The sequence below is a fragment of the Anomaloglossus baeobatrachus genome, chromosome 9, assembly GCF_048569485.1.
Source record: "Anomaloglossus baeobatrachus isolate aAnoBae1 chromosome 9, aAnoBae1.hap1, whole genome shotgun sequence".
NCBI lineage: Eukaryota > Metazoa > Chordata > Amphibia > Anura > Aromobatidae > Anomaloglossus > Anomaloglossus baeobatrachus.
In genome coordinates, this window is record NC_134361.1 from 177,324,521 (window position 1) to 177,342,873 (window position 18,353).

Sequence of the window (18,353 nt, forward strand, 5' to 3'; positions counted from 1 at the left end):
TTGCCCTTACACTGTATGATTTGGGTGAAACGTTTTGGAAATACTCCCACAAGCGTCTCACAATAGTTGGTAGGAATTTGGGCTCATTCCTCCTGGCAGAAGTAGGGTATCTGAGCCATGTTTGTAGGTTGCCTTGCTCGCACCGGCCTTTTCAGCTTTACCCATAAATTTTCAATAGGATTGAGATCAGGGCTTTCTGATGGCCACTGCAAAACATTGACTTTGTTATCCTTAAGCCATTTTGTAACCAGTTTACAGTATGCTCTGGGTCCATTTGGAAGACCCATTTCTGCCCAAGCTTTAAGTTCCTGGCTGCTGTCTAGAGATGTTGCTTCAGTATTGCCATATAATCTTCTTTCCTCATGATGCCATCCATTTTGTGAGGTGCACCAGTTCCTCCTACAGCAAAACAACCCTCCAACATGATGCTGTCACCCGCATGTATCACATTTGGAATGGTGTTCTTAGGCTTCAAAGCTTCTCCCTTTTTTCTCCAAACGTAATGATGATAATTATGGCCAAATAGTTCAGTTTAGCTTTGTGAGAGCACAGGACATGTCTCCAAAAATGTAGGTCTTTGTTCCTGTGTGCATTTGCAAACAATAATGTGGCTTTTTTATGTTTCTTCTGGAGTAATGGCTTCTTCCTGGCCTTCATCCCATGTTGATAGAGTACTCGTTTCACTGTGGATAATGACACAAGTTTACCAGCTTCTGCCAGCATCTTCACAAGGTCTTTTGCTTTTGTTCTTGAGTTGATATGCACATGTCTGACCAAAGCATGTTCATCTCTGGTACACAGAACCCGTCTCCTTCCTGAGAGGTATGATGGCTGGACATTCCCATCTTGTTTGTACTTGGGTATACTTGTTTGTACAGATGAACGAGGCTCCTTCAGGTATCTTGAAATTGCACCCAAGGATGAACCAGACCAGAGCAATTCTACACTTCTCTTCTTGAGATCTTGGCTGATTACTTTTGACTTTCCCATGATGATACACAAAAAAGCTGTGTGTTTCAGGTGTGCATTAAAATACATCCACAGGTGTGTCTCTAATTAACTCAGATGTTGCCAATAAACCTATCAGAAGCTTCTAAAGACATGACATCATCCTATGGGCTGTCCTATATTATTTAAAGGCATAGTACTCTTACTGTATATAAACTTTGACTTTGCAGAAAGTAATAAAAATGCTTTAAAACATTCTCTCTCATTATTGTGGCATTTGGCAAATATAAATTATTTTATTTCCTAATTGCCCTAAAATGGGAAAGTTTTATTCTGATTTCATGTCAGATAGTGAAAAAACATGCAGATGTGTCTTTTTAGATAGTGTATGTAAACTTCTGGTTTCAACTTTAGCTAATATTTCTTCACCGGAAGGACAGAATCATCAACTTTTTGAGTATCTTGTAGGCAAGGCTGTAGCCAATTTTAACTCAGTAGCTTTGAAACTGTGAAAACAGTGGCATTAACAAATACTGCTATTGACAGGATTAGACAACAGCGTTAGTCTTTGATACCTTCATTATTAGCTTTATGCTTTCACTGGTCCTGAGAAACAAGGAACGTCGGAAAACCAGATATTGGTCAAGTGGAAAATTGCCTTCTAATCCCATATTATGGACAATGTAGACACATTCTTGATGAAAATACCATATGATTTATTGAAGTAGCACTACATTTTGTGTTTTTTTTTTTGTAGGAAACATCCAACATCCATATGCAATATTTTTTTTAAATGTCTGCCAATGCTAATGACTAAGAGGAGCATTCGGTAGCTTTAAAGGCCTAACACGTCTCAGCTGGCATATAGTATCAGCGGCACAAGCCAAGTATTACTGGATTCTGATCAAATTGTCTAAGCTGATTTTGATTCTATACTCAAACCTCAAGATGTCCTCAAAATTAAGCAAACAAGAAAAACAACTATTTATAGTCTCATGAGCCGCCATAACGATTAATGCTACTGTGTGCTATAAAGTGATTGGTTTGTGTTAGTAGATCTACTGAGCAAATACCGTTAAAAAAAGTGTAAAAAGTCTAAAATATGAGAAAATGTGCAATTATTAGGCAATGTCACTGTAATAATTCTTATATTTCTCTTTTTTCTTCTAACAGGACTCCAGAAAATGGAGCAAGAATGAGAGGGGAGAAGCAGAGGGAGAAGCATGAGCTGGCGTCTAGTCAAGTTGCTCTCCTTCCTGTTTATTTGGGAGCAGATCGCAGTGCAGGAATCATTCCAATCCCAAGAACATGTCTCCAAAGAGTTTGCCTGGCTCATCTCTGATCGGGGTCCATTTCACCATTCTAAGAGTTACCTGTCCTTTGTGGAGAGGCATCGGCAGGGCTACTCAACAAGATACAAGATTTACAGGTTAAAATCTGTTTATTCAAGTCATACTACTTATTATGTGTCATGAGCGGGCACTACCATGCTTGGGTGCTCTGTATTCGTAACTAGTGATGAGCGGGCACTACCATGCTTGGGTGCTCAGTACTCGTAACTATTGATGAGTGAGTACTACCATGCTCGGGTGCTCGGTACTTATATCTAGTGATGAGCGGGCACTACCATGCTCGGGTGCTCTGTATTCGTAACTAGTGATGAGCGGGCACTACCATGCTTGGGTGCTCAGTACTCGTAACTATTGATGAGTGAGTACTACCATGCTTGGGTGCTCGGTACTTGTATCTAGTGATGAGCGGGCACTACCATGCTCGGGTGCACAGTGCTCATAACTAGTGATGAGTATGCACTACCATTCTCGGGTGCTCGGTACTCATAACTAGTGATGAGCAAGCACTACCATGCTCAGGTGCTCAGTACTCGTAACTAGTGATGAGCGAGCACTACCATGCTCAGGTACTCATAACTAGTGATGGGCAAGCACTACCATGCTCGGGTGCTCAGTACTCGTAACTAGTGATGAGCAAGCACTACCATGCTCGGGTGCTCGGTACTCGTAACTAGTGATGAATGAGCATTACCATGGTCTGGTGCTCAGTACTCGTAACTAGTGATGAGCAGACACTACCATGCTCAGGTACTCGTAACTAGTGATGAGTGAGCACTACCATGCTCGAGTGCTCGGTACTCGCAACTAGTGATGAGCGGGCACTACCATGCTCAGGTGCTCGGTACTTGTAACTAGTAATAAGCGGGCACTACCATGCTCGGGTGCTCGGTACTCTTAACTAGTGATGAGCGGGCACTATTATGCTCGGGTGCTCGGTACTCGTAACTAGTGATGAGCGAGCACTACCATGCTCAGGTGCTCGGTACTCGTAACTAGTGATGAGCGAGCACTACCATGCTCGGGTGCTCGGTACTCGTAACTAGTGATGAGCGAGCACTACCATGCTCGGGTGCTCGGTACTTGTAACTAGTGATGAGCGAGCACTACCATGCTCGGGTGCTCGGTACTCGTTAAGAGCAGTTGGATGCTTGCATGGGCACGACCCGAGTATAATGGAAGTTAATAGAGAAGTCAAGAGATTTCCTGGAAAATGCTCGAGTCCCACATTTTCTTCCATTATACTTGGATGCTCAAGTCCATCCGAGCATCCAAATACTCTTAAAGACTACCGAGCACCCGAGCATGGTAGTGCCCGCTCATCACAACTGATTATATTGAAATGGTAATAGCCCACCTTTTATGATTTTTGGTAGAGTAGAGTAAATCAGAAATGGACATATTTTGAATTTTGGTGGTAAACTATAATACTTAAGAATGTCACATCTTGAATGCTCTCACCTTTTGATATGCTTCAAATGGAGGCAAATTTTTAGGAAATTCTTTCATTCATACAGAGATCCTGTCAGGTCTATTATTCTTTCAAACTGCCCTCATGGTATGTTATATCTTGCTGAGAGTGTTTTTATTCTTTCTTGCATACATTTAATTAAAATAAACTTTGAACCTACATATATGCTACTGAATGAGGACTAGTCCAGCATGGTGGTCACTCACTCTGACTATTCCATGATTAGCAGTTGCAGTAAAGGCCATTGCACATGTGTAACAACAATAATAATAACAAATACATCTAATTAGAAATGTAGTGTATTTCTCCTGATTAGCTATGCCTCTTATCTCATGTGCAGGGCATTGCTGCTTAGGTTTCTATGGTTACATCTACTCATATAGTGGCAGTTAGTTGCTCGTGTTCATAACCATAGATACCTAAGCTAAAATGCCCTGCACTTGAGGTAAGAGACATGGCTATATCAGGAGAACTATATTAATTGGAGGTATTTGCTAATACTGTTATTACTCCTGCTACATATTGGGATAGGATCTTGGAAATGGGAAGAACCCTTTAAGAGGGTGGTTCACTGCTCAGCATAGTGGCCACACATTGATGTAAACCTCATAAAGAAGGCTTTATTTAAATACCTTGTTTAGTCAATTATGCCTCTGAGTGGCGCTATTGCAGTCCGCTCACCCCCATCAGGTGACCCCCCGGGCTCCATGATGTCTGAGATCTTAAAGTTGACCTGACATCACCATGGCCGGCCCCAGTCTCCGTGAGTGACTGGGCTGTGGGCGAAGTTTCACTGCTCATCACAGCGCAGCATCTCGCAAGCTCTCTTTCACTGCAGAGCACCACATGTGTGACGCCCTGGACTAGCCAGGTAGTCACATACATACCAACATACACACCCCCCCACCCTAGACAGTTACAACAGTCAGACAAAAACCCTTGTTGACTCCCTCCAGGGTCTGATGTCCACACCAGGTGGGGCGGAGCCAGGCGGTTGGCCCCACCCACCAAGGAGTTCACAGGCCTGGAGGCGGGAAAAGGAGACAGATCAGTTTAGGAGGTGAAAGTGAGAGGAGTAAAACGTCTGCGTGTGCCTGGGTCGGAGCCCAGGCACTGACAGCAAGGTTGGCAGACGGTGGTGGCCATTTGCAGGAGTTGGTGGTACTCTGCAAAGCCGCAAGGACCGGGGCTGGGCGGTGGCCCACAGGTACTGAACCGGGGAGCGGAGTGAAGCTAAGCACAAAGGCAGGGCCATCGGACCACGACCAGGCTTGGAGCCGCCATCAATAGTCAAATCCGTGTGTGATAGGAACCATAGGGGTTCCCCAACAACCAAGTCCCGACAGAAGGCAACAGTCCACACCGTGAGGATATACAGCCACCACCACAGGCTAGAGATCCAAGGGCCAGCGCCTGCGGTCAAAACAGGCTCCTACGGCACCTATACGCCGGGGAGCAGACTACCGGTGGGCAACCACAGGAGTCAGAACATTCTAAAAGGTGCAGGGAATAACAGCCACCATCAGCCGTCCGGGGAGAGCACAGCAACACTGCAGCCGGCTGCGGGACCCGTCCATCCGGCCGTTTTGGTTTACCAGAGACTCTGTCAGTGATTGTCTGAGTGAGCACCCCAGCCGTCCAGCCTCCCCGTTACACCACCGGGCCCCGGAATTACCGACCCCCTACCCATGGAGGGGACAACATCCTAGCTGCTCCCTACCATCTCTCCCGGGATCCCTGTCACCAGCAGCGGTGGTGCCATCATCACCATGTCCCGTGGGTGGTGTCACGAACAATCTCCCTAACCAAACCATCCCTTTTCACTCACGAATAAGGAGCGTTGCTCGAGTCCCCGGGTCCGGCCCACCACTCGAGCTGTCGCGGGCGGAGGAGGGGACGCCGCGCTCTCCCACTGCTCGGGTCCGGCTGCCGCTGCGGCTGCTGCGGCCTGCTGCTGCTGCTCGGTGGCTCGAGCGATGGGCCGGATCCCGGGGACTCGAGCGGCGCTCCTTGCCCGTGAGTGAAAGGGGATTGGGATTTGGGGATAGTTTATTGTCCGTGACGCCACCCACGGTTGTGGTGATTGACTGTACACCAACGCTGCTCTGGCTGGGGATCCCGGGAGTGATGGTATAGAGCAGCCAGTTGTTGTGTTGCCCCTCCGTGGGTAGGGGTTGGTGATCCCGGGGCCCAGTGATGGGGTTGGATGGTGGACAGGCGGGTATGGGGCCTGTGGAGGTGCAGGGGCACAGGGGCAGCGCTGTGCCGCACGGCACGGAGGTACTCACTCAGCCAGTAAACACGACACAGTTCTCGGTAAACAAACGGCTGGTTGGACGGGTCCCTCAGACGGTTGCGCTGCTGATATCCTCTGCAGTTGACGGTGACGGTCTCTTCCCTGCACCTATGTGTTGTTGTTTGGTAGCGATGGGTTCCCACCGGTAACCCGCTCCCCAGCTTAGATATGAGCCGGAGGAGCTCCACTCTTGCCCGCAGGCGCTGACCCTGGGAAACTGGTGCCTTGGCGGTGGCGGTGTCTCCCCTTAACGGTCGGACTGTTGCCTTCAAACGGGACTTGGTTGTTGGGAGACAGTCGTCCCGTTCACTGACGGATTTGGCAAATTCGGCGACTCCTAGCCTTGCCGGGATCCGAAAGGCCCCTGCCCTGGTGCTGACTAATCTTCGTATACCGCTCCGGTACCGCCGGGTCACCACCCGTCCACGGTCCTTTCGGCAACCTCCAATCAGTCTCGCCTGCAGACAGTCACCGCCGTCTGCCAACCTTGCTGTCTCAGTCCGGGGCACACACCCGGACTAACTTCAGGCTTCTTTCTGTCACTTTCTCTGTTGCTTTTCCTTTAGCTCCTCTACCACTTCCTCTCACTTTGAACTTCCACTTCTATCTTTACTCCTTCACTTCCCTAGCTTTACTCTACTCTAGCCCTCAGCAAGACTTCAACTGCCTGGTTCTCCCGCCTCCAGGGCTGTGAACTCCTTGGTGGGTGGAGCCAACCGCCTGGCCCACCCCCTGGTGTGGACACCAGCCCCTGGAGGAAGGCAACAAGGATTTGTGTTTTGACCTAGTGTGTACCTGCAGGGAATGTGGGGTGCGTGTGGTGTTGTGACCTGTGACCCCTGGCTTGCCCAGGGCGTCACATTCCCCCTTAGCAAAACGCAGACCGTCCTCGGGCTGCCCGTCCAACACCGGTTTTATTTTCCTTTTTGTTTTCTGTAAAGATAAGAAAAACGGTAACATATTTACAGTTTATGGCATCATCCCACATCGGGAGGTTCAGTGCTTAAACGTTGCAAACATTAAAACGGTTAACGGTTACGGTCTCCGCTCTCTCCCACCCAAGTAACCTGGCCCTGATGCTGCCCCTAAAACCCAGGCAGCACCCCTTGACCCCAGTCCAGCACAAGTTACCCGAGCGGAATCTGTCCTTCCCCTCCAGAGGGTAGCCACCGGTTCCTGTGGTGGCTGGGCCCCAGCCTGCTCTGCTGTGGGAGGCGGTAATTGCGGAAACGGTAACGGTAACACAACTTATTTACAAGCCACTAACGTCTGTGGTTTCCCTGCAAGTTCACGGGCTTGTCCATAAGGAGTCCCTTATGCAACCTTTTGAACGGTCCCCACGGGGACAACGGTGCCTGCAACGGCCGGTTTCCAAATCACGGTAGAATCAGGTGACTGTTCGGTTATCATCTTATCATTTTCTTCACAAAAACTTGAAACAAACTCAGTCAAACACCTTCCCCCACCCCTTTTAAAGGACGGTCTCCCTGTACCTAAGTGGGGGTCTACCTAGGTTGGGACGGGTGGACCTCCGGGGTCCGGTGTAAGTAGGGCTAAGCGGTGGGGTAGAGGGAACAATCAGTTCCTCCTCCCTGCTATCATGTAGGGCAGGTGGAGGCATAGGGGAGTTGGGTACAGGTTCATCCCTGGGCACTGGTACTGACTCACGGCTGACCGCTTCCATCACTTCTTCATCCACGGGTTGTGGGAACAGTATCACTGGAAGAATCACCGCGCCGTTCTGTGTAGGCCAGTCTGCTGGGAAGTCTCCCATCGCAGTGTGGATCACCTCTTTCGCCTTATCTGCTGGTAGGGGAACCGGTACTTCTGCCGCCGCTCTTAAGGCTGGTGGGCACCTTTTCAGATGGTCCCGGGAAACTGTGGCCAAAGTGCCTCCTTGGTCACGACTGATTTGGTAGGCCTTCCCATCTTCCCATCCTGTGGGCTGTATGACGTACGGGTTCTGTTCCCATTGATCATCCAGCTTGTGGGTTCTCCTCTTCCGCTTCAGTACGACATCTCCGGGCTGAAAAGGGCCAGCAGACGCCTTTTGATTAAAGCGCTGCTCCTGCTGTTCCCGACTCCGACTTAAGTTCTTCTCGACATATTCTTGAATCTGCCGGTATTGTGCTCTCCGCCGAGTTTCCCATTCAGCTGTCGAAGGGAGTGCTTCTGGGGCCTCCAACCCCATTTCCAGGTCCACCGGCAGGCGGCCGGGGCGAGCCCTCATCAGATATGCTGGGGTGCACTTTGTTGAGCTGGACGGGATAATGTTGTACATATCGACCAAGTCGGGTAGCTTTTCCGGCCACAGGTTCCGCTCTTCCAGCGGTAACGTCTTGAGGAGTCCCAGGACCAAGTGATTCATCTTCTCACACATGCCGTTGGTCTGGGCATGGTAAGGGGTGGTCCGGATCTTCTTACAGCCGTACAACTGGCAGAACTCGTGGAACACCTCCGCTTCAAAAGCCGGGTCTTGGTCAGTAAGCACCTTTTCTGGATATCCATGTGGTCGGCAGAAATAGGCCTGGTACGCTCGAGCAGCAGTTCGACCAGTTAGGTCCTTGACGGGGACAACCACCATGAATCTTGAATAGTGGTCTACGATGGTCAACGCGTAGGCGTACCCACTTCGGCTGGGGGTGAGCTTGACATGGTCTAGGGCGACCAGTTCCAGCGGCTGATGTGTGATGATCGGGTGTAGGGGCGCCCTCTGGCTGGCCTCGTCCTTCCTCCTCAGCGTGCAAGGACCACACTCTCGGCACCAGGCTTCTACCGACTCCCGCATCCCACTCCAGTAGAACCGCTCTCTCAACAGCATCTCCAGCTTCTTCCACCCGAAGTGTCCGGCACCATCATGGTATGCCCGCAAAACAGTAGCCACATCAGCTTGGGGAATAACCAACTGGCAGATTTTCTCATGAGTCTTCGGGTTGATCAGATCACGGTACAGCTTCCCTTGATGTAGATACAGCCGTTTCCGTTCCTTCCACAAGCGCTGGGCTTCAGCTGGGGCGGCAGGGTCCATCCCAACGGCACCTTGTTCCACCAGGGTCTTGACGAGGCGGACAGCCGGCGCCTGGTTTTGAGCTTCCTGCCACTCTTGACTGGGCCGTGGGTCCAGGTCCACCCGTTGTTGGTGTACCTGTACCTTCTCAGTTGGTGGCTGGTGAAATGCAGGCAACTCGATCTCCTCGAGGTCGTCGTCCTCGCACCCTTCTTCTGACAAATGGGGCATTCGGGAGAGTGCATCAGCATTAATGTTGATACGACCAGCTCGGTACTTGATGGTGAAGTCATAGTTGGCTAGCCCGGCCACCCACCTCTGCTCCAACGCGCCAAACTTGGCCGTGTCCAGGTGGGTCAATGGATTGTTGTCCGTGAAAGCGGTGAATTTTGCTGCAGCCAGGTAGTGGCGGAACCGCTCTGTGATAGCCCATACCAATGCCAGGAGCTCGAGCTTGAAGGAGCTGTAGTTCTCAGGGTTCCTTTCAGTTGGCCAAAGCTTCCGGCTAGCATAAGCAATCACTTTCTCCTTCCCATCCTGGACCTGGGACAGGACTGCTCCTAATCCCACATTGCTGGCGTCTGTGTAAAGGATGAACGGGCAGCCATAGTCAGGATACGCTAGGACCTCTTCTCCGGTCAAGGCCGCTTTCAGCTGGCAGAAGGATTCCTCATACTTTTCTTCCCACACCAGTGGGGCTCCGATGGGTCTACCACCTTTGGTCTGTCCCACGAGGAGATCTTTCATGGGGGCAGCCATCTTCGTGTACCCTTTAATAAAGCGCCGGTAGTACCCCACCAGACCCAGAAACTGCCTTACTTCCCTCACTGTGGTTGGTCTCGGCCAGCCTTGGATGGCAGTGATCTTCTCAGGGTCGGGGGCGACACCTTCTGCACTTACCACGTGCCCCAGGTGCTGCACTCTGGGTTTCAGCAGGTGACACTTAGAGGGCTTCAATTTCATCCCGTATTTGGCAAGGGACGCGAACACCTCGGCCAGGTGCTCCAGATGGGCTTCATACGTCTGGGAGTACACAATCACATCATCCAAGTACAATAGGACGGTCTCGAAGTTTAGGTGTCCCAGACAGCACTCCATCAGCCGTTGGAAGGTTCCTGGGGCATTGCACAGCCCGAACGGCATACTATTGAATTCACAGAGCCCCATCGGGGTGGTGAAGGCGGTTTTCTCCCGGTCCTCCGGTGCCACTGCCACTTGCCAGTATCCACTGGTAAGGTCAAGGGTAGAGAAGTAATTTGCAGTCCTCAGTGCGGCCAAAGACTCTTCAATACGGGGCAGCGGATAAGCATCTTTATGCGTTATCTGGTTAATCTTCCGGTAGTCCACACACATCCGCATGGTGCCATCCTTCTTCTTGACCAGCACCAACGGGGCAGCCCAGGGACTACAGCTGTCCCGAATAACCCCTGCCTCTTTCATGTTCCTCAACATATCTTTGGCGCACTGATAATGTGCAGGGGGAATAGGCCTGTACCTCTCTTTGATAGGGGGGTGCTCACCGGTGGGGATGTGGTGTTGGACCCCTTTAATCCGCCCAAAGTCTAAGGGATGTTTGCTGAAAACTCCCGCACCACCCTGTACACCCCCTCTTTGTGATGTGTAGGGGTATCATCAGTTCCCACATGTAGCTGTTGGTGCCATTCACTTAACTCCCCTTGAGGCGGGTGAGGGCTGGCAGTAGGTGGAGAAACCAGGGGAGCTGCCTCGTGAATCGTGTGGGGATCTAGGGTGAGCAGTTTGGCAAGGGTGGCATACCGGGGAAGCCTGACTTCTTCCTCCCCACAATTCAGCACCCTCACAGGCACTCTCCCCTTCTTTACATCTACCACCCCTCGGGCGGCCATTACGGTGGGCCAGTGTTCAGAGGGCATGGGCTCTATCATGGCAGGGTAGTCACGCCCCTGAGGCCCTACCGCCACTCTACACCAAATCATCATTTCACTCCTAGGGGGTACAATCAATGGGGCAGCATCCATCACTCTCACTCCACCAATCTCTCCTCCTGTTGAGTTCACATGTTGGCGGTACATCAGGGCTCCGATCTCACGCTGCACAGCTCTCTGCCGGCCTCCCGCCGCCGTGGCGGCCAACTGCTGCAGTAGGGCCAACACATCACCCATGCAGTGCTCCATCACATTGGTTCCTAGCACTATCTTCGGGTTATGGTCACTGGGTTCGTTCATAATCACAATCATACCCTGGTGTTGCAGTTCAGCTCGTCCCACAGTCATAGCCACTTGTTTATACCCCACTTGGGTCAATGGGAGTCCATCAGCGGCAATCAGTGTTATACTAGTATCTGGGGGTGCCAGCTCGTCTGTCCCCCAATACCGCTGGTATAAGGTGTATGGTATGGTGGTTACCTGTGATCCAGTGTCCAAGAGAGCCATCACCGGGATTCCGTCCACAGCCACGGGAATGATGGGACGGGCACCTATATACCGGTCCCGCCAGTCTGGAGGGCCACGGGGTTCTACTCCTGAGGATTGGCCCGTGGCCCCAGGGGTTGCTCGTTTAACGGGCACTGTCGGAAGTAATGGCCAGGCTTGTTGCACTTGTAGCAGGTTGAAGGCCTGTTCCGTGGGTTGTTAGCACTCCTCCGCTGCATCCAGGGAACATCCTCAGGGCTGTCGGCTAGCTGTATCCTGGGTGGAGGCTGGGATCTGGTCAAAGGTTGGAGTGCAGCGAGAATCTTGGCGAGGTCTCCGTCCATGCGGCGGACCTGGGCTGCTAGTTCCTCCATTGTGCTGCTGGAAGCTGCAGGTCTTGAAGAGGCTGGTGGAGCAGGGGCCACCACGACGGGGGCTGTCTCAATGGGCCACGAGGCTGGCTCCGAGATTTCCGAAGCTGGGGGTTGCAGTGCTTTAATGGCCCGCTCCTTTAATACAGCAAAGTCAACATCAGGGTGTTCCAGGGCCCACAGCCGGAGCTGCTTGCGATCCTCAGAGGACTTCATCCCCTGCACGAATTGCTCTACCAGCATCTTGTTGCTGTCCGCCTCATTGATGGTATCTACCCGCTTTAGGGTGCGAAGAGCGGTTTGCAGGCGTAAAGCATAGTCCCGAATGCTATCCACAGGCCGTTGCCGGCACTGGTAAAACTGCATCCTCAGCTCAGCTTCGGTACGGGTCTCAAAGGCAGTCTGTAGCTTCTCAAATATGGTGGCTACAGAGAGCCGGTCCCCCTCGGCCCAGGTCTCCGCTTCCTGCTCAGCCGCGCCGGTTAGCTGGCCCAGCACTACCGCTGCACGTTGCTTATCAGTTAGGGGGTACAATTCTAAAAGCGGATTAAGCTTTTTCCGGAAGACCTGTAAAGCATCAGGTTTCCCGTCATACTGCGGTAGCCAGGTAGCTCCGGGCGCATAAGGCAAGGAGAACGGCATCACCTGGGCGAGAGCGGGGACCGCGGCACCTCCCGCCAGCGCGGCCGGGACCTGGGCAGGCCCATTCCCATCCACGGGTGCCCCTGCGGCTGCGACCGCCGCTGCTCCCGCGGCTCCGTCGGGCGCAGACATCTTGTTTCCGTCCCCCTTAGCTTCTTTCCGGCCCCTCCTCTATTGGGGCGGGGTTTTGGCCTTCGCGCCTCTGCTACTCGAGAAGACGCTCGAGCGGGAACTTTTGTCCGTGACGCCACCCACGGTTGTGGTAATTGACTGTACACCACCGCTGCTCTGGCTGGGGATCCCGGGAGTGATGGTATGGAGCAGCCAGTTGTTGTGTTGCCCCTCCGTGGGTAGGGGTTGGTGATCCCGGGGCCCAGTGATGGGGTTGGATGGTGGACAGGCGGGTATGGGGCCTGTGGAGGTGCAGGGGCACAGGGGCAGCGCTGTGCCGCACGGCACGGAGGTACTCACTCAGCCAGTAAACACGACACAGTTCTCGGTAAACAAACGGCTGGTTGGACGGGTCCCTCAGACGGTTGCGCTGCTGATATCCCCTGCAGTTGACGGTGACGATCTCTTCCCTGCACCTATGTGTTGTTGTTTAGTAGCGATGGGTTCCCACCGGTAACCCGCTCCCCAGCTTAGATATGAGCCGGAGGAGCTCCACTCTTGCCCGCAGGCGCTGGCCCTGGGAAACTGGTGCCTTGGCGGTGGCGGTGTCTCCCCTTAACGGTCGGACTGTTGCCTTCCAACGGGACTTGGTTGTTGGGAGACAGTCGTCCCCTTCACTGACGGATTTGGCAAATTCGGCGACTCTTAGCCTTGCTGGGATCCGAAAGGCCCCTGCCCTGGTGCTGACTAATCTTCGTATACCGCTCTGGTACCGCCGGGTCACCACCCGTCCACGGTCCTTTCGGCAACCTCCAATCAGTCTCGCCTGCAGACAGTCACTGCCGTCTGCCAACCTTGCTGTCTCAGTCCGGGGCACACACCCGGACTAACTTCAGGCTTCTTTCTGTCACTTTCTCTGTTGCTTTTCCTTTAGCTCCTCTACCACTTCCTCTCACTTTGAACTTCCACTTCTATCTTTACTCCTTCACTTCCCTAGCTTTACTCTACTCTAGCCCTCAGCTAGACTTCAACTGCCTGGTTCTCCCGCCTCCAGGGCTGTGAACTCCTTGGTGGGTGGAGCCAACCGCCTGGCCCACCCCCTGGTGTGGACACCAGCCCCTGGAGGAAGGCAACAAGGATTTGTGTTTTGACCTAATGTGTACCTGCAGGGAATGTGGGGTGCGTGTGGTGTTGTGACCTGTGACCCCTGGCTTGCCCAGGGTGTCACAGAGCCACCGAGCAGCACCAGCAGAAGCCCCGGACCCGAGCGTAGCGAGTGCATCCCCTCCGCCCGCGACACATGCAGGAGCAATGCTGGGCTGTGATGAGCGGTGAAACTCTGCCCACAGCCCAGTCATTCAGGAAGACTGGGGCCGCCTTGGTGATGTCTGGTCAACTGGAAGTTGATGTGACATTACCAGATCTCAGAGGTAACGGAGCCTGGAGGTTAGCATCTCACGCTCTCTCCTTCACTGCAGAGCGCCGCAAGCAGGAGCAATGCTGGCCTGTGATGTGTGGGAAACTCCACCCACAGCCCAGTCACATAGGGAGGCTGGGGCCGGTCTCGGTGATGTCTGGTCAACCGGAAGTTGACGTGACCTCACCTGATATCAGGGGTCACGGAGCCGGAGGTTAGCATCTCGCGCTCTCTCCTTCGCTGCAGAGCGCCGCAATCAGGAGCAATGCTGGGCTGTGATGTGTGGGAAACTCCGCCCACAGCCCAGTCAATTAGGGAGACTGGGGCCGCCTTGGTGATTCCGGGTCAACTGGAAGTTGACTTGACATCATCGGATCTCAGAGGTCACGGAGCCCGGTGGTCACGCAACAGCGCCGCTTAGAGGCAGAATTGATTAAAAAAGCCTTGTTTAACAGGTTTACATCAATGTGTGGCCACTATGCTGAATAGTGAACCCCCCCTTTAATGTAAGAAGTATAGTTCCATGTAATAATCTGTTCAAAGATGCGATTTATGGAGCGATGATGACAAATATCCCATTATTAGGTGGAGAGTCACATGTGGTAATATAGTTTGTGGATATGCAACTGATTAATCACGATAATACAAGATCCGTAAAGAAAGCCACTAAGTGCTGTTTTCAGATGCAATCAGGACCGCGCAGCCTTTCTGTCTGACAGTGCAGCTGTTACGGAAGGAAAGCGTAGAGGTATAATTAAATATCTGCAGGAAAACTCAGAAATTGAAAATCTCATGGAGCTGGATGGGCTCATCATGTTGCTTACTTGACTGTAAAAGATAAAGCTAAAGTTGTGTCATTTGGTTCAAAAGATTTTCTAATAGACATATACTACAATTTTCCGAAACTTTGCCAAGCGGAAAGTATTATGCCTCCTTTACATTACAACAATTCTTTTTCGTACGGATGAACTTAACTATTTTTCATTATGGTGAAAGCAAAAGTATCATAACAGCAAAAGTAGGAAAAAAATATATATCTTGTAGGCATTCTTTTTACATGACGTCCTTCCATGCGCTGTCACTTTTGATGTTCTCGCTCGTGAAGATGATGTGACTTGTAAGCTGCGTTCAGCTATAATGCGACGGATAAACCTATGACTGGTTTGCATGTTCAAAGCAGATCTGTCAGACTGAACATGTTTCCTTATGTATAGGCAGTTGTAGGAACTAAGCAAATAGGTGGGATAATTTCCGTTTAGTTGTCACTTACAGGGAACTCGTCAACAGATTTGGTGACTATAAGGTGTGGCCACCACCAGTGGGCTCTTATACAGTTAGGTCCAGAAATATTTGGACAGTGACACAAGTTTTGTTATTTTAGCTGTTTACAAAAACATGTTCAGAAATACAATTATATATATAATATGGGCTGAAAGTGCACACTCCCAGCTGCAATATGAGAGTTTTCACATCCAAATCGGAGAAAGGGTTTAGGAATCATAGCTCTGTAATGCATAGCCTCCTCTTTTTAAAGGGGCCAAAAGTAATTGGACAAGGGACTCTAAGGGCTGCAATTAACTCTGAAGGCGTCTCCCTCGTTAACCTGTAATCAATGAAGTAGTTAAAAGGTCTGGGGTTGATTACAGGTGTGTGGTTTTGCATTTGGAAGCTGTTGCTGTGACCAGACAACATGCGGTCTAAGGAACTCTCAATTGAGGTGAAGCAGAACATCCAGAGGCTGAAAAAAAAGAAAAAATCCATCAGAGAGATAGCAGACATGCTTGGAGTAGCAAAATCAACAGTCGGGTACATTCTGAGAAAAAAGGAATTGACTGGTGAGCTTGGGAACTCAAAAAGGCCTGGGCGTCCACGGATGACAACAGTGGTGGATGATCGCCGCATACTTTCTTTGGTGAAGAAGAACCCATTCACAACATCAACTGAAGTCCAGAACACTCTCAGTGAAGTAGGTGTATCTGTCTCTAAGTCAACAGTAAAGAGAAGACTCCATGAAAGTAAATACAAAGGGTTCACATCTAGATGCAAACCATTCATCAATTCCAAAAATAGACAGGCCAGAGTTAAATTTGCTGAAAAACACCTCATGAAGCCAGCTCAGTTCTGGAAAAGTATTCTATGGACAGATGAGACAAAGATCAACCTGTACCAGAATGATGGGAAGAAAAAAGTTTGGAGAAGAAAGGGAACGGCACATGATCCAAGGCACACCACATCCTCTGTAAAACATGGTGGAGGCAACGTGATGGCATGGGCATGCATGGCTTTCAATGGGTCACTTGTGTTTATTGATGACATAACAGCAGACAAGAGTAGCCGGATGAATTCTGAAGTGTACCAGGATATACTTTCAGCCCAGATTCAGCCAAATGCCGCAAAGTTGATCGGACGGCGCTTCATAGTACAGATGGACAATGACCCCAAGCATACAGCCAAAGCTACCCAGGAGTTCATGATTGCAAAAAAGTGGAACATTCTGCAATGGCCAAGTCAATCACCAGATCTTAACCCAATTGAGCATGCATTTCACGTGCTCAAATCCAGACTTAAGACGGAAAGACCCACAAACAAGCAAGACCTGAAGGCTGCGGCTGTAAAGGCCTGGCAAAGCATTAAGAAGGAGGAAACCCAGCGTTTGGTGATGTCCATGGGTTCCAGACTTAAGGCAGTGATTGCCTCCAAAGGATTCGCAACAAAATATTGAAAATAAAAATATTTTGTTTGGGTTTGGTTTATTTGTCCAATTACTTTTGACCTCCTAAAATGTGGAGTGTTTGTAAAGAAATGTGTACAATTCCTACAATTTCTATCAGATATTTTTGTTCAAACCTTCAAATTAAACGTTACAATCTTCACTTGAATTCTGTTGTAGAGGTTTCATTTCAAATCCAATGTGGTGGCATGCAGAGCCCAACTCGCGAAAATTGTGTCACTGTCCAAATATTTCTGGACCTAACTGTATACAGCAGCTTAACATGCTGTATATAAAAACCCAGGCCGCTGTATAGAGCATAAAAATGACTTTATAATACTCACCTAAAAGGACGGTGCGGTGCAGATGGGTCAGATGGGTGTCTCCGTTCTCCAGTTCCGGCACCTCCTCTTTCGGCCATCTTTGTCCTCCTTCTTCTGAAGCCTGGGTGCCTGATGCGTCCTACGGCATGCACACAGGCGGGCATTGAGGTCCCGCTTATGCACACTACAATACTTTGAGCAGGGCAGCTCAATGTGCGCCTGCGCAAGACCTCAATTCCCGTCTGTGTGCATGACGTAGGACGCGTCATGCACCCAGGCTTCAAAAGAAGGAGGAAAAAGATGGCCGAAAGAGGAGGCTCCGGTACCAGAGAACGGAGACACCCTTCTGATCCCTTTGGCACCGCACCACCCATTTATGTGAGTATTATAAAGTGATTTTTACATTCTACACAGCAACCTGGGCTCTTATATACAGCATGTTAGAATGCTGTATATAAGAGCCCACTGGTGGTGGCCGCAGCTTGTAGACCCCAAATCTGGTGACAGGTTCCCTTTAATTATCCATTACAAAATCATTCCTACCGATTTTAAAGAAGTTAAGTTGTGAGGTTTATTCCATTAACTAATAAGAAAGGAGAATATTTTTCATACAAAAATTGTATTTAAAAGGTTGTTGTAATGAACTAGCAGGGGGAGCTGGAGCATCAGGAAAGTGCTAGACATAAAATCTCCACTAGATGACACTCGTCTCCCTGATGGAAGGAGCGAATGGTCACACAGGCTGGGGTCTGAGCCAGGAGGTTCATGTGATACCAGGGATGAGACGCAGACAGAGTAAAGGGAGAGCCAAGTCAGAAACCAAGAGAGAATGTCAAGGACCGGGGGGGGGGGAGCGCGGAAACCAAAGTTTAATAACAAGCTGATATCGGAAGCTGGAAGAGCAGTTAATAGCAGGGAGCACAGGGGAATGGAACAACAGAAGTCGGAGGATGAAAGTGAGGAGGACGGATGTCAGGGAGGATGGATGCAGTCAGAAGGATGGGAGGCAGGGAGGACTGATGCAGTCAGGAGGACAGGAGGCAGAATCAAACAACTTACAGGGACCAGCGACACACTGCAAAGCAAAATTACAACTGGCACCGCATGAACGGAAATGACCCATGAATAAGGTGCCATGATCTGGAAATGAGGCACGGAGGGGGGCCCCTCCTACCGGCAATGCTCCAGGGAACACTGACAACTGTGAGTCATGACTGTTGTTTGATTTAGGAAATCCATCTTCAACTACCAGACTAGGGGGTTTTATATATCTGTCCCAGTTATCCTGAGCTCTGCTTCTGTCTCCTGGGTCCATGTC

The 18,353-nt window shown here is 50.6% G+C and overlaps 1 protein-coding gene across 2 annotated transcripts in view; it reads left to right on the forward strand.

The window, feature by feature from the left end:
- Positions 1-18,353, forward strand: part of BRINP1 (BMP/retinoic acid inducible neural specific 1) — a 359,809-nt gene that overhangs the window by 93,268 nt on the left and 248,188 nt on the right. For both annotated transcript variants that reach the window (XM_075324082.1, XM_075324081.1), the window contains exon 2: positions 2,122-2,377. In XM_075324082.1, coding sequence (XP_075180197.1) covers positions 2,172-2,377 — 206 coding nt within the window. In that variant the 5' untranslated portion in view covers positions 2,122-2,171. The remainder of the gene's footprint in view (positions 1-2,121; positions 2,378-18,353) is intronic.